The sequence below is a fragment of the Entelurus aequoreus genome, linkage group LG06, assembly GCF_033978785.1.
Source record: "Entelurus aequoreus isolate RoL-2023_Sb linkage group LG06, RoL_Eaeq_v1.1, whole genome shotgun sequence".
Classification (NCBI taxonomy): domain Eukaryota; kingdom Metazoa; phylum Chordata; class Actinopteri; order Syngnathiformes; family Syngnathidae; genus Entelurus; species Entelurus aequoreus.
Window position 1 is genome coordinate 21,303,160 of NC_084736.1, and position 15,053 is coordinate 21,318,212.

The window sequence follows — 15,053 nt, forward strand, 5'->3', positions numbered from 1 at the left end:
TACTGACCTCCATTTACGTCCGTGGCTCATTTATGGCACACAGCAATGTTATCCCGGACTTGTTGTACTGTGAAATTTTTATGACGCTTTAGAGCAGGGCGATGTTTCCAATACATTCAGTTTCGGTTCGCCAGACATAAATATGGACCGCCACAAATAGATTTTGGCACTACCTGTTTGCCCTCCCTGTTATAACTCTGTACAGTAGGTGGCAGCATGCATTAGGGATACACAGTATTTTTTTTTCTTGAGACGATACTGACACAGATAACTTCCTCTTTCTGAAGAGCGATACCAGGTATTTATAGTTTTTAAATTGAATTTAAGAAGTCCCACACAATGGGTGCCATGTTAATTTTCAATGAGCTCAAGGGCAGAGGTAGGAGACTGGTCTGGCTAACTAGAGCATTATTTTAATGCACAGGCTTACCAAAACCCTCTCAACCCCCAAAGGCCCCTATGTATGACGAAGGGTTTTTCGATTTAGACTATTTGATATAAATGATATGAATTTGACAGACGAAATACGTTCCTGGACACAGGAGGGCTTTAAGAACAAAAGCCTAAGGATCTAAATCAGAGCCAATAGTAAGAAATAATTTTAAGTAATTATTTGATATTGTCACATTTAAGGCTGCAGCTAACGATTATTTTTCTATCGATTAATCTATAGATTATTTTTTCGATTAATCGGTTAATCTATAGATTATTTTTTCGATTCATCTATAGATTATTTTTCCTTTTACCGATTATTTTTTTTATTCAAAATGAAGATGAAAAAATAAATGTAGGCCAGTTTTTTCAAAAGGCATTGCTTTTATTTACAAAAAAAAAAAAGTATGGCCACTCAGTCAACATTGACAACAACATGACAAAATATTCTGTAACAATGTAAACATTTAAAACTTTTAACATTTAACAAAATTAAAAGTAGCTTATTTGCTTTTTAATGTGCAAATATAAAAGTAAACATCCAGTGCAAATCGTAATATTCTGCAATAGTATAAGCATTTCAAAAGTAAAAGTATTGCTTATTTTGCTTTAAAATGTGCAAAAATAAAGATAAACATCCAATACAAAAAAGTGCCAATCTAAATATTCTGGAGCACTGTAAACATTAAGTATTGCTTTTAAAATGTGCAAAATAAACATCCAGTCCAACACAGTACACAATAACCAATTCTACTCATTCCAGTGAGTGACTAACAGTTGTAATGAAGAAAGGTTAGCATGTCTACATGCTCTGGTTCTTTTCTTGTTTACAATATTCCCAGCAGCTGAAAATAAGCGCTCAGAAGGGGTCGATGTGGCTGGAACTGAGAGCTAATTACCGGTAGCCTTCACCTCAAGCCAGGACTGCGAGTGAGCTGAGCTCCAGTTTATATTCCTAGAAGGTCAACGGGCTCATAGTAGGGATGTGCGTATCGATCCTGTGGTATCGATATATCGATACTCACACGCTACTCATTTGGCATCACTTTTCTGAAAAAAGTATCGATATAAACCAAAAAACGGCGTGTGGGGGGTGCAAGCATCACTTTCAGATGTTTTTGATGACTTACTTAACTTACTATGTGCTGGGACACCCCTGTACCTGGCAGAGTATAGAGCTGGCCCAGTCACGTGACAGGAGACAGCGAATGAGCGTCGTCAACGTGCAACACACACACAGCCAGCCGACAGCGATGCAGCCAGGCATATCCAGTGTGGTCCAATTGTTGACTTAAAACAGGCATTGTTTTTTTGTTTTTTTAGTAATGTTTACTGAATATTTTTGTTTAAATGATTATCCTAAATTCAAATAATTTCCACACAGGGGAATTTACTGTTAGTTGAAAATTGCTTGAGTATTTAAAACAAGATAAGAAAGGGATAACATTTGGAGATTCTTCATCTTTGCATTAGTTTTATTTTTTTCCAAGAAAATCTTGAAATATATGATTGAATGTGATTTTGGTTTTAATCTGTAACATCATTTCTTACATTTCGAAAACATTAACCTATTTCATATTTCATTAATTGCTAATTATATCACAAACTTTAAAAAATAACTGCAGCTTCTTGCGATTCGGATTTGACAGTTAATTGGAAAGCCCTAATATCTAATTATTATTATATATAATTATTATTATATATAATATTTAATTTATTTTTCATATTTGTTATTTATTTTAATTTTACTTTTATTATATATTGACCATAATAAATGTGGTATAAATGGTCTGTATTCGTCTTGTGATTTGTCTTAAATAATAACAATAGTAATAATATTTTTGACTGACAAAAATTGGCAATAAGAAATTAATGGTATCGGTATCGATGAAAAGGCAAGATAAAGTATCGGTATCGTATCGAATCCTAAAAGTGTGGTATCGCCCATCCCTAGCTCATAGTGATGTTACTAGTAGTTGACTGGGAGGTGTTTATTATCATTTGGGGAGAGTCCGCTGCCTGATGCTCACCTGCTAAACACCTATCTGCTCCACGCTGAAGCGCTGACTACATGCGCTCTGAATACACACTGCTGATTGGCTGGTAACGTTTTGAATACGCACTGCTGATTGGCTGATAACGCTTTGTATAACGCTTTGTGTGTACCAATCAGATGGTTGTGTGGGTGGGACAATGCTGCGTGCTGAGACAGAGGCAGCCGCAGAAGGAGCGAAGCAGCTTGTTAAGACTTTAGCAGCTAAAGTTAGCTTTAGCTTAGAAACTCGTTCGGTACACCCCCGTACCGAACCAAAAGCCCCGTACCGAAACGGTTCAATACAAAACACGTACCGTTACACCCCTAGCAGATACAAATGACACATTCATGTTTTTGTGTAATGATGACAACGTATACTCGCGCGGACGATTGACTAGTTGATGGTTTTCTTTTCAAATGCTCGTTCATAGCCGTTGTGCTGCCTATGCTATGATAGGCCATTTACGCTCGACACAGTGTGCATACAACAACATTATTAGGCCGTGTATTGAAATACTCCCACACTTTTGACCACTTTTGGCGTGATTTTTCCCCCCTCGCTCGCACAGTCTGCTTTGCGCTCCGCCATGACGGTAGTGTGACGTAAATATGCGACGCGTCGACGCACAAAAACGGCGTCGACGTATTTACGTAACCGATGACGTCGACTACGTCGACGCGTCGTTTCAGCCTTAGTCACATTGTCATTGTGTGTTTTTGTCTGATTATAATTGTGATAAAAAATAAAATCATTCAACGATCCTGATAGGTTGAAGTATCAGTATCAGCATTGGTAAGACCGATACTGCCCATGTAATTATTGGTATTGGATTGATACCAAAATTTTAGTATCGCCCAAAACTAATGTAATATATCCACATAAAAAAATATTATGTTTTTATTACATATTAAGACAAGTGTAGATAGAAACATGTTACAACAGAAATTAACAGGTAGTTTAATAATAGTTTTGAGAAAATAATATACAGGGTGTACCCCGCCTTCCGTCCGATTGCAGCTGAGAGACTCCAGCACCCCCCGCGACCCCGAAAGGGATAAGCGGTAGAAAATGGATGGATGGATAATATAACCGATGTAATATGTTACTGCATTTGTCAGCAGCCAAATTAGAAGCCTTTGTATTGTGTTATGAATTATAGTGATGTATATATCGCTATCGCAGGGGGCTGCAATTCAGTATATATCGCGATATATAATTTTAGGCCATATCGCCAATTCTTAGTATGATGTCATAATTCCTCATATTGCCACAGTAACTATCATTCCGATATTTATGGTGCTTCTGAGCACACCTATACACGACTGGTCTGCCAGAGAATACGAAGACGCAGCCGGGATGATCAGTGTTGCCTACTTAGTGATTTTGTCAAGTACTCAGACAACTTTCAGATACTTAAAAAAAAAAAAAAAAAAAAGTGACTCGCAAGTTACTTCTTGTATTATTGACTTTTGGAGACTGACATGAAAGCAAGCATCGCCCCTTGAAAAAATGTACCCAATAAAGTTCATTTCTATTTCTTAACATTACCATAATGCATCCTTTCCTCCAGGGTGCATTTGGATTACATGCGTCATCTCCGATTATTCAAATTAGTGTGCAAAAGAACTCATGTATGCACGTTGCTGTTTCTTTTCCTTTTTCTAATGCGCATCATTAGGAGTGACTGACAGCTTTGTCCTTGAAGTAAATGTTTTTTTTTCAAGAGCCACATTGTCCAAAGCAACAACACCAGCCCATGTCCAAATGACAACATAAAAAGGGTATTGGCTTTCAGTAATGAATGTTGAGCAATCAAGTCAAGTGTTTCCTTCCTTCAAAAGGTCAACCAGAGGCGACTTTGATTGCTTTTCGACTATAAAGTGGCGTGTTTACTCTGCGCCACATTCTGTTGAATACAATTGGAATGGAACCTGAGATACGACACGTCTAATGATTGACTCCACACGCAAGTCCCCTCTCATAAAGCATGCAGTCAGTGTGATGCCAGTGTGCAAAAAGTGTGATATGACACGGTGCATCATCAGGCAGCATGGTGGATGTGCTATTGATCTAATCAGTAAGCACAAATGAGACAGTCAACTAAGAAACATCAATCAGAGGAAGTGGCACTCTTATGTCCTCATCCATTAATGTCAACAACTTAGGGCTGAGCGATATGGCTGAAAAGGACCAGGAGAAAAAATATATTAAATGTAAATATTTGTATTTTAAATGTAACCTCCTTCTGACTATAATGTCCTTAGCTAACAAGACAGAAAGGACATTTCAACACAAGCATGGAAATCACTCAATCAATGTAAACAAAATTCTAAAATGACATTGAACACTTACCGGTAACAACAACCTCCTAAAATGAAAGTGCAAGAATAAGGAATACATAAAGGCTTTAGTGCCAGAAAAGTTACAGCTGTGCTCTAAAGGGTGAGCGTGGCTAAGGTGGTGTAGTATTCCCGGTATTGGTGGGGACGAGCGCCTTGCATCATTTACAGACCACATTGGTCTGTCTACAGTGCCTTTAAAAAAAAAATCAAAAAAACTGCTATACTGTCATGGTGACTTTTCCTCTTTCTGGAGCACTCATTTTTACGTACTCTTCTCAGTTCATGCAAAGAATCAACTGTGAGACAACATGGCGCTACCAAACGTGATAGTTGATACTGTTACCTGATTGGCTGTTAGTGTGCCACTCACACTGACCACTTCCTGTGTTGCTCTGTTACCAGAGAGTGAGTGCCTTTGTTCATGCAACCAACCTTGCTTTGCAACTTCCGGTTTCTTCCGACGAAGAAGAAAAAATCGAATTATTGAACACATTTTCTATTGATATCCATTACGTGTCTATTGCGATATTTACAGTCCATCCAAAAAGTATTCACAGCGCTTCCACTTTTTACACATTTTATGTAACAGCCTTAATCCAAAATGGAATAAATTCATTTTTGTCCTTGAAATTTTACAAACAATACCCCATAATGACGTAAAAAGTTTTTTTATTTTTAAATGTATAAATAAATAAAAAATCACATGTACCGGTACATAACTTAAGTATTCACAGCCTTTGCTCAATACTTTGCTTATGCACCTTTGGCAGCAATTACAGCCTCAAGTCTTTTTGAATACGATGCCACAAGCTTGGCACACCTGTCTTTTTTGTAAAACTGTACATTGAAAAATTCACAGATCACTATTTTAGCATTAAAAATGCCATTTTGACACTTATTAAGGTATGTAATTAGGTTCATATATGCATGCTGTGCTTTTCTTTTTCACTATTGCCATAAATCTCCTCTGTAATGTTCTGATGTGGGCCATATTTAATTTTTTTCTTGGAATAAGCAATGAGCCAATAAACTGCAGGCTGCTAATAGCACTGTCTCTCTTTAATGGCCCCCCTGGTGTAGTTTGTAAAGTATAAAATAAATGCTCATCAGTGTGTCATCTTATGTTAGCTGGCTTCAGTGAACCTTAAGATATCATCGTATGAATCAATACTCAGGGTGTCCCGATACAACTTTTTCACATATGATATCTGCAGGAATCATACATACCGGTACTTTATTTTGGAGTGTGGAATGTTATAAAGTATTTCATCAAGTGAAAGGAGTCAAACAAATAATGGTAGGTATGAAAAACACTAACCTTTTTGTTATTAACCGTCCGGAATTAACTTATGCTGTCTTTGAGTTGAAGTGGAGTGGTAATTGTTTGTTGGTGACACCTAGTGGCTAAATTAATTCCTGAAGTTAAGCTCTTTACGGAGTAAGTTGAATGATGCGGAAACGTTTGTTGCTGAATACTTTCTAATACGCTTACCACTATAATTATTTGATACTTATTTATATTGACAAATGTGCTGATTTAGACTGCACCATTGTTCAATTATTATTATTATTATGTACGTCTAGCTTGTGTGCTTAGTTGTTGTGTAGCTGCTAGCTCCTCGTAGTCTATAGCCTAGCATGTTTACCTTTTGTAAATGACTAAAATAGAAAAGACCAAGCTTGTGTGCTTATTGGAGGACAATGTTTACTGACTGTCCAGCTGCAGGACAGGGACACCCTTAATCAATACATACAGAATATTTTGTGTATCCACTGTTTGTCTGAGTCAGACATAGACATTAAAACAGAAATATACAGTTTTTTGAAAAAACATCAAAGTCAATTTCCAACATGCCATCATGGCTCGTTTAATCAAATTTTTTCAACATGTCTTATTTTGTTGCGGGTTCTTTAGGCTTTGACATAATTTCCTGTGTGCTAGCATCATCTTGCCTTGGCTACTATATAGTCTGTTCTCTAAAACAGGGGTTATGTGTGTACTACCTCTATGTGTTTCTCTTGTCTGTTCTCCAGTCAAAGGTTCTCGTCCTGGTAAAAACGTGCAGCTGACCGAGAGCGAGATCCGCGGCCTCTGCCTCAAGTCTCGTGAGATCTTCCTTAGTCAGCCCATTCTGCTGGAGCTGGAGGCCCCCCTCAAAATCTGTGGTGAGCATTACTGCAGGTTCACACAGCCTCTTCCCTCTCAAAAGTGCACTTTCACTGCCCTCTGCTGCCCCCTGCAGGTGACGTCCACGGCCAGTACTACGACCTGCTGCGGCTCTTTGAGTACGGAGGCTTCCCACCTGAGAGCAACTATCTGTTTTTGGGAGACTACGTGGACCGAGGGAAGCAGTCGCTAGAGACCATCTGCCTGCTTCTGGCCTACAAGATCAAGTACCCAGAGAACTTCTTCCTGCTGCGTGGCAACCACGAGTGCGCGTCCATCAATCGAATCTACGGCTTTTATGACGAGTGTGCGTGCGCAGCCAATATTATGAAATATTTGCTGTGTTGGCCATCACTGAATTTTGTTGTTCTTGTTGCAGGCAAGCGAAGGTATAACATTAAACTGTGGAAAACCTTCACAGACTGTTTCAACTGTTTACCAGTGGCTGCTATTGTTGATGAGAAGATCTTCTGCTGCCATGGAGGTAAGACCTTGTCTTGGCAACGGGATTTTATGCATTGCTATTATGAACAATTGAAGATAAAAATATCAAAAATGTCCAAACTTTTTCAGTGCACACAAAAAAGGAAGAATGTTGGAGCCACTTTGATTCTTCTCATGCATTGACTGGAAAGATGTTTCTATAGTTACATGACATTGAGTGACCTATGACTAGGAATGGGTACCGAACTAGGTATCTTTATAGGCACTGACTGAATTTTGTCAGTACTACCAGTTAGGGCTGGGCGATTATATGATCGTGATTGTGATTAATTTGAGTTTGATTACGGTGATCAGCTGTTCGCATATTTCCTGGATCAAACATGGCGGAACGGTTTGTTGAAAGTTACCGCAGTAGTAAACAGTAGGGAAGCAACGATGCTCGGTATAATCCTGAACGGTTTTTGTGAAAGTGTTTGTATCCGTGTGTGTGCGCGACATCCCGTTCCACGGCGTGAAAATCAGGCTCGTCACATTTAATGTTCAATTAGCCTCTTCCCCTTCTTACACAGCTGGAAGGGCAGCCCAGAAGAATAGAACATGACTACACTAGCATAGAAGGTGAAACAACATTTAGAAGGAGTAGTCGCTTTACTTTCACTATCTGCTGCAGTTTACCAGTAATCCGGCCCTGAATGGGTCTTGTAGGCACTCACAGGAGTCTTTATTAGTCCTGAGAGGGAGAATCAACTCATTCAATCAGAAAAAACATTTTTATATTTAAATAAAGCGACTTTCACTATCTGCTGCAGTTTACCAGTAATCCGGCCCTGAATGGGTCTTGTAGGCACTCACAGGAGTCTTTATTAGTCCTGAGAGGGAGAATCAACTCATTCAATCAGAAAAAAGCATTTTTATATTTAAATATTTTTTAATCACACTTTTTTGTTCATGTCTGCAAAAATGTAACTCCTCTGTTATAACATGTACCATAAAACTCTACAGACACTTTGTGCTCAAATCATTTTCGAGTTTGTGGATAAAAAACATTTTGTTCCTGAAATAATCATTAAACTTGTTAGTATAAATGATTCTACAGTACCTCAAATTCAACTGCACTTTAATGTACTTATATTCAATATATGCTACAGTATTTGAGTTTTAAAAACTCCACAATGTGTGTCACCTCTGGTGAGAAGCACAGATATATACAAGTAATTAAAGAACACAAAAAATAATGTACCATTTGAAAGTGTTGTTTAGTAAATGCTAACTTGAAATAAAAGTCTTTTAGTATTCACTACACCAATTATACTTTGTTTACCGCATATTAAGTTTGTGATGACAAGCAAAATAACAAAATAACTTTGAGAGGAAAGAAAAGTTGTCTTTACTCACAAAATGTACCGAAAAAGAAGCAAAACTGTGGCCCTAAGACCGAAGTATGGACCGGAGCGTGGGTTACCTGCACCTCTAGTAAACACAAATACAGATATGAACAAAAAGACAGTTGTCAGCTGTTGGCATATATGACCTCTCGCAGACATAGTGTAAATGTCTGTTACAAGATACTGCAATAATAAACAATGGGGATGCAACGGTACTCTGTATAATCCTGCACGTGACAATCCGACTCTAAATTTTTTTTAAATTGTGAAAAATAATCGAGATCGGATGATATGAAAAAATTAATTGTGAGCATTTTTTTTCCCATATCACCCAGCTCTACCTTTTTAAATGTGACATTAAAAATGTAATTTCTTTTTTTTTTTTTAACTATTAACATTTACTAACACACTAAAGTACTGAAATTTGGTACCGTTGGTGCTGGTATCGACTCCAACGTACTGAGAATTGCTACCGTATCGGTTCAAATGTTAACCTACCTATCCCTTCCCATGACCATATCTCCCTCGTCAGGTCTGTCGCCTGACCTCCAGTCCATGGAGCAGATCCGCCGGGTCATGCGGCCGACAGATGTGCCCGACCAGGGCCTGCTGTGCGATCTGCTGTGGGCCGACCCGGACAAAGACGTGCTGGGCTGGGGCGAAAACGACCGCGGCGTCTCCTTCACGTTCGGCGCCGACGTGGTGGCCAAATTTCTACACAAACATGACATGGACCTAATATGCAGGGCGCATCAGGTATCATCCTGCCCGCTAGTGTGGATCTAAATGCCTCGTTATGTTGATAACGCTGACTGTTCTGTTCTTTGTGAAGGTGGTGGAAGACGGCTATGAGTTCTTTGCCAAAAGGCAACTAGTGACTCTCTTCTCTGCTCCCAACTACTGTGGCGAGTTTGACAATGCCGGCGCCATGATGAGCGTGGACGAAACGCTCATGTGCTCCTTCCAGGTGTGTGTTTGCGTTAGGCAGGCCTGGTTTATGCTTCGGTGTCGAGGAACCAGTCTGCTTCTCCCCCTCCAAACCTCTTGCTTAGCTTGATGTGCACCTTCCAAAAACACAAACTTTGCCTACTGTGAATAATCAGCACGTGTCATTCATAGGGTGTACAACTAGGTCTGGGCAATATGGCTGTAAACTATCACAATTCAAGTGTTTTTAGCGGTCGATATTGTTAGTTTTGATCATTTTTAGGACTTATCGAAAGTAAGGACCAGTAGAAAAATATTTTAAAGGTAAACATTTTTATTTCAAATGTAACCTTCTTCTTAGTATAATACCCTCAGCTATGCAGGCAGAAAGGAAAGGAAATGTCAACACAATCATGGAAAACCATCAATGTAAACAAATGTGTAAGATCACATTGAACACTTACAATAATCTCTTAAAAATTAAGGTTAAAAAAATAAGGAATATATAAGAAATGCTTCTTAAGCGTTGTGTACAAAATAGTGCTCAATGTGAAAATGTAAATAGAGAAACCTTAGAAGAACTATTTTCTGCGTGTTTAGTTGAAGCTGTTCTCTAAAGGGTGAGTGTGGCTAAGGTGGTGCGGTATTACCGGTCTTGGTGGAGACGAGCACCTTGCATCATTTACAGACCACATTGGTTTGACTACCGTCGCTTTTAAAAAATAAAAAATAAATAAAATAAAAAATCCTAAAAACTATCATACTGTGACTTTTCCTGTTTTATCCACAATGTCTTCATTTTTGTCATGGTTGCTCACTGAGTGCACACACTTAACAGGGAATCACAACTTTTGGGGAATTTAGCCTATCGTTCACAATCATTATGAGAGACATTTTTTTTTAGGTCCTAAAGATGATAAAAAGCGTTTGCTAGATGCGGCTAACGGGAGTCACCTTTTTAGCCTTCAAAGCCCTTTAAAACAACGTCAAAACCCTCCATCAATGTTTTATATACACACTGCAAGTGTATATAAAATTTAGTAACAGACACATTCATAAAAATATGTGATGTTTTTAACACTTAACATATTTTAGTCATTACTGGAACTTCTTTGCTAAGCGCATTTATTTCCGTATGTTGAAGAGGTTCATTTAGCCTACTAATGTGTATTTATAAGTGGTTGATTTATATAAGCTAGTAAAGTAAAGTTTTGTACCTGACAAGTTTCGGCTATCTTGCTTCTGCAGCCTTCATCAGAGGTGTCACGTGATGTTAGCGTGACACCATCTGTGACGTGCTATACGGATTATTCCCATTTACATAGCAGCACACTTCCGATACCGGCAACAAATGTGTGTCCTACTTCTGTAAACAAACGCAAATGTTTTTTAATCATGGCAGACTTGGTAACCAACAACAAAAACTATTTTTAGACAATTAAGGATTCATAACTTTATCTTTTTGAAGCTGAATATATGGAGGATGAACTGCTGCTTTGACATAGCAGCACACTTTCGGCTTCCGGCAACAAATGTGTGTCCTACTTCTGTAAACAAACGCAAATGTTTTTTAATCAGGGCAGACTTGGTAACAGACAACAAAGACTATTTTTAGACAATTAAGGATTCACAACTTTATCTTTTTGAAGCTGAATATACGGAAGATAAACTCCTGCTTCGAGAAACTAGCATGAAAGAAGGGTGATGACACGTTGGAGCAGACGGAATCCGAGAGAGTGAGGTCGGCATGACTTGTGGGTATAAATGTGCTCTGCGGACAAATATGGCGTGCTTACCCAAAGTCAACTTGAAAAAACTTCCCTGGCCAGTTGGACCAAACAGACAACTGTCCATCGAGTGAGTCACTATAATATTGATCATGCTACACACAGCACGTCATGCGCGTTATTACAGCTACAGTACATACACTGTCAAGCTAGCTGTGTACAAACAAGATGAAATACTTTACACATACTGTAATATGATTGTTAATGTTTTTCAGTCAGTACAGATTGGTGTCCTATAGCATTGTGTTGTGTATTACAAACTCAAGTGATTCAGCTGCTGACGCAAAAGTGAGCTTGTCTCTTACCGTAGTTAGCTTACGACTAATACTTTAGGCATGCCGTCCTAAGATGATGTGTTACTATGCTGGAAAAATAGAGTTCCTCAGTGTTCGCTCTTACTATAACTATGTCGCTACAGCTTGGTTATTATACAGGGTACCGAACGTAAATGAAGTATTGTTGGTGGTTTTTGAATGCATATTTAAAGTGATTTAGCAGCAGAATGGATTGCTTCTATTAGCTGCATTGCTAGCCACCAAAAACAAGCCGATTTTTACAAATTAGAATGCAAAAAAACCCCAAACTTTTGTCTTCCTGTCTCATTAGGATTGTGGACGACAGGCAAAACTCCAAAAAAGTGCAGTTTCCCTTTAACCCCGGACGCAGAAGCTCTAAAGTAGCGTCAGAAGAAGCAGCCTAAATTGAGGTTTAGCGGTTTGCTTGTCCTGTCATGTTTCACTCTGCAAACACGCGTTAGATGTTAAAGGTGTACCTCAAGATAACCCTGATGTTGACAACTATTGACTTTCAACTTCCCTTTTGTGTGTAAAACTAAACTTTTCTTGTCCGGTGCAGATTCTGAAGCCAGCAGATAAGAAGTTGTATCCTTACGGAGGAGGTGCAGGAATGGGCTCTGGAAGACCAGTCACCCCGCCAAGAAATTCCGCCAAGGCCGCTAAGGCTAAGAAATAACACCCACTAGCTCCTCCCCCTCCCCCTTCCCTGCAAGGCCTCGCCCCTTCCCAGTCAGCCCACTGCTCTTTTTTTATTTGGATTTTAATTTTGACATCCTCCTTTCATGAAATCATGTCCAGTCTTGTTTATTTTGTCTGCGTCACACAGACGGCTTTCATTTAATGTTCTTTCGCCTCGTCCTCGGTTTTCTCCTGTCACCTTCGAGGTAACCAAGCTGTTCATCTTTTAGGCTCGCTACATTTTTTATGCTGTTTTGGTGACGGGATGGAGGGGGTGTGGCATGCTAACATGCTACAAGGGCACATAGCACACGCTGGGTGGATCAGTTGATTCACTCAAAACTTCCTCTTTAAACAGTTAAGAGCCCATTCATGCTATTTTGTACATATGTGAAATCCACATGTCCCCCGCCCCCTTCTTTTAGTTCACTGAAGTTAAATAATAAAAACAAGCTTTTGTTTGAACGATGTCACCACGCAGACCACTTTGTTTTCATGGGGCCACAAGGCGACGCTTGCCATGTAGCTGATCCCAAATATGTCCTGATCCAGTGACGTTACTGTAAAAGAGGTGTTGGGCGAGTGCAGCCTAAAGGGTCTTGACGTGAGGAGTTCTCACAGGAAGTTGGTGAATCAGGGCACCTACCCTTTGATGTCAAGACCACTTCACTGCAGCCTGTAAAAGATGCAACAATTACACAAGGCAGCAGATGCTTAATGGAGGTTGCCATGACAACTTGATCAAGTGCTCTAAGCACGATTGACCTGTTTTTTTTTTGTGGTTTTTTGAGGGGGTGGGAAACAAGAGCCATAGACAGAATAGCAACATTGTAACTTCTAAACATTCATCTTGTAACTAAAGTGCAAAACTCAAATCATGTGGCTGGATTCTCATCCATGCTTGCCCCGCCCCCTTCCCTATGCTCCTCCCCTGCCGTGCACGGAGTCAATAAGGCAAAACAGGGTGTTGTCGCTCCTGGCGGAAACATATCTCTCCGCAGTATTTCAGGGTTTCCTCAATGCTCATTTCTCACCGCCGTCTGTCCACGTCTTCTGCACAGTACAACTTCCCGCGCTCGCTAACGAAAGTTTGAACTCGCATCAGTAACCAGACACTGCATACGTGTTCCATCCACTGAGATCCACTCAGGAAGCGAAACGTTTATCAGGGAAAAAAACTAAACTAAATGAAATCAAAACTATTTGTGTACAGATCCCTGCAGGTCATGTGACTTTGAAATAAATGCTAAAAAGTGCTGATGGAGAATGCTTCCAAAGATGCAGCGAGACAAATGACTCATTAGTCTAAGTCGGAGTTGGAATAATTAAAAAAAATATTAATGACTTAATTTAGTGCTTAAAAACATCATGAAAAACGGTCCACTTCCATCCCCATTGCTGTACAAACATCTGCTTCTTTTGTTTTTTTACTTCACGTTGACCATTGCTAAGTGCTTGTCCATATTGTTTTTACTGACAAATTAATCTTTATATAGTAGATTTTATTATTTGTGTAGTTTTTTTTTTTCTTATTTAATGGATCAGGGATATTTTCCACCATGTCCTGTCACTGGATATGTCACACCATCAGATGATTCCGATATTTAAAAAGAAAAACATGCGAAACTAACAATAATCTTTGTATTTCTTTAGTTCTCAATCTATTGCAATTTGTCTCTGTTAAAGTATAGAAATTAAACTATACATAGACTTTGTATATTTGTGTCTGGTTGTTTATTTGGGTATGTGTGTTTTGCAATGTGACACTTGTTATAAATCAGGGGTGTCCAAAGTGAGGTCCGCAGCTAATTGTTTTAACGGCCGCGGCGCAATAGTTAGCATTCCTAATATTAGCATGCTACTTTTTTTGCTCATTTTGCAGGGATACACCTCAGCCTCAAAATATTTTCTTACTTAACGAACGATACCTGTTAGCATGCTAATGTTAGTATGCCGGCACCTAATTTTGTAGGTATACACCGCAGTCATCTTTCGGTACATGATATATGCTAACGTAAGCATGCTAGCATTTTAAATGAACTTTTCATGTACACACCTCAGAATAATATTTTGGTACTTGACGCATGTTAGTTAGCATTTTACCATGTTAACAATAGTATGACAGCTTTTTAAGCATATTTAGGATGATTACACTTAAGTCTCATATATTTTTGTATTTATCTCATGCTAACTGTACACATACTATTGTTAACATAATACTGTTAGCATGTTAGCTTTTTTAGTTAATTTTGCTCATATATTTTTTGTTACTTGATGCTATCTAACGAGTGTGCTAACTGTTAGCATTTCAGTTCGGCTTTGGCTCTTCAGCATTCACACAAAATTTCTACCGAAATTGCATTTTGCAGCTCTCTAAATAAAAATCTTCATATTGAACTGGTTTTAATTGTGAAAACTACCAAATCGGGCCACTGCATCCTCTGATTTGTCGGTCTGTGGTCCTTAGTGGAAAATGTTTGGGCACCCCTGTTCTAAATACCTCGCTGAGTGCACAACAAACATGTTACTTTTTGGCATGTGCGGTTTGGCGTTCATGCG

The 15,053-nt window shown here is 39.0% G+C and overlaps 1 protein-coding gene across 1 annotated transcript in view; it reads left to right on the top strand.

The window, feature by feature from the left end:
* ppp1caa (protein phosphatase 1, catalytic subunit, alpha isozyme a) overlaps positions 1-14,209 on the top strand; it is a 28,874-nt gene extending 14,665 nt beyond the window's left edge. Inside the window, exons 3-8 of the mRNA XM_062050241.1 lie at positions 6,845-6,976; positions 7,054-7,284; positions 7,357-7,461; positions 9,339-9,562; positions 9,639-9,773; positions 12,376-14,209. Of these exons, the coding sequence (XP_061906225.1) occupies positions 6,845-6,976; positions 7,054-7,284; positions 7,357-7,461; positions 9,339-9,562; positions 9,639-9,773; positions 12,376-12,492 (944 nt within the window). The 3' untranslated portion in view covers positions 12,493-14,209. The remainder of the gene's footprint in view (positions 1-6,844; positions 6,977-7,053; positions 7,285-7,356; positions 7,462-9,338; positions 9,563-9,638; positions 9,774-12,375) is intronic.
* The last annotated feature ends 844 nt before the right edge of the window (positions 14,210-15,053 follow it).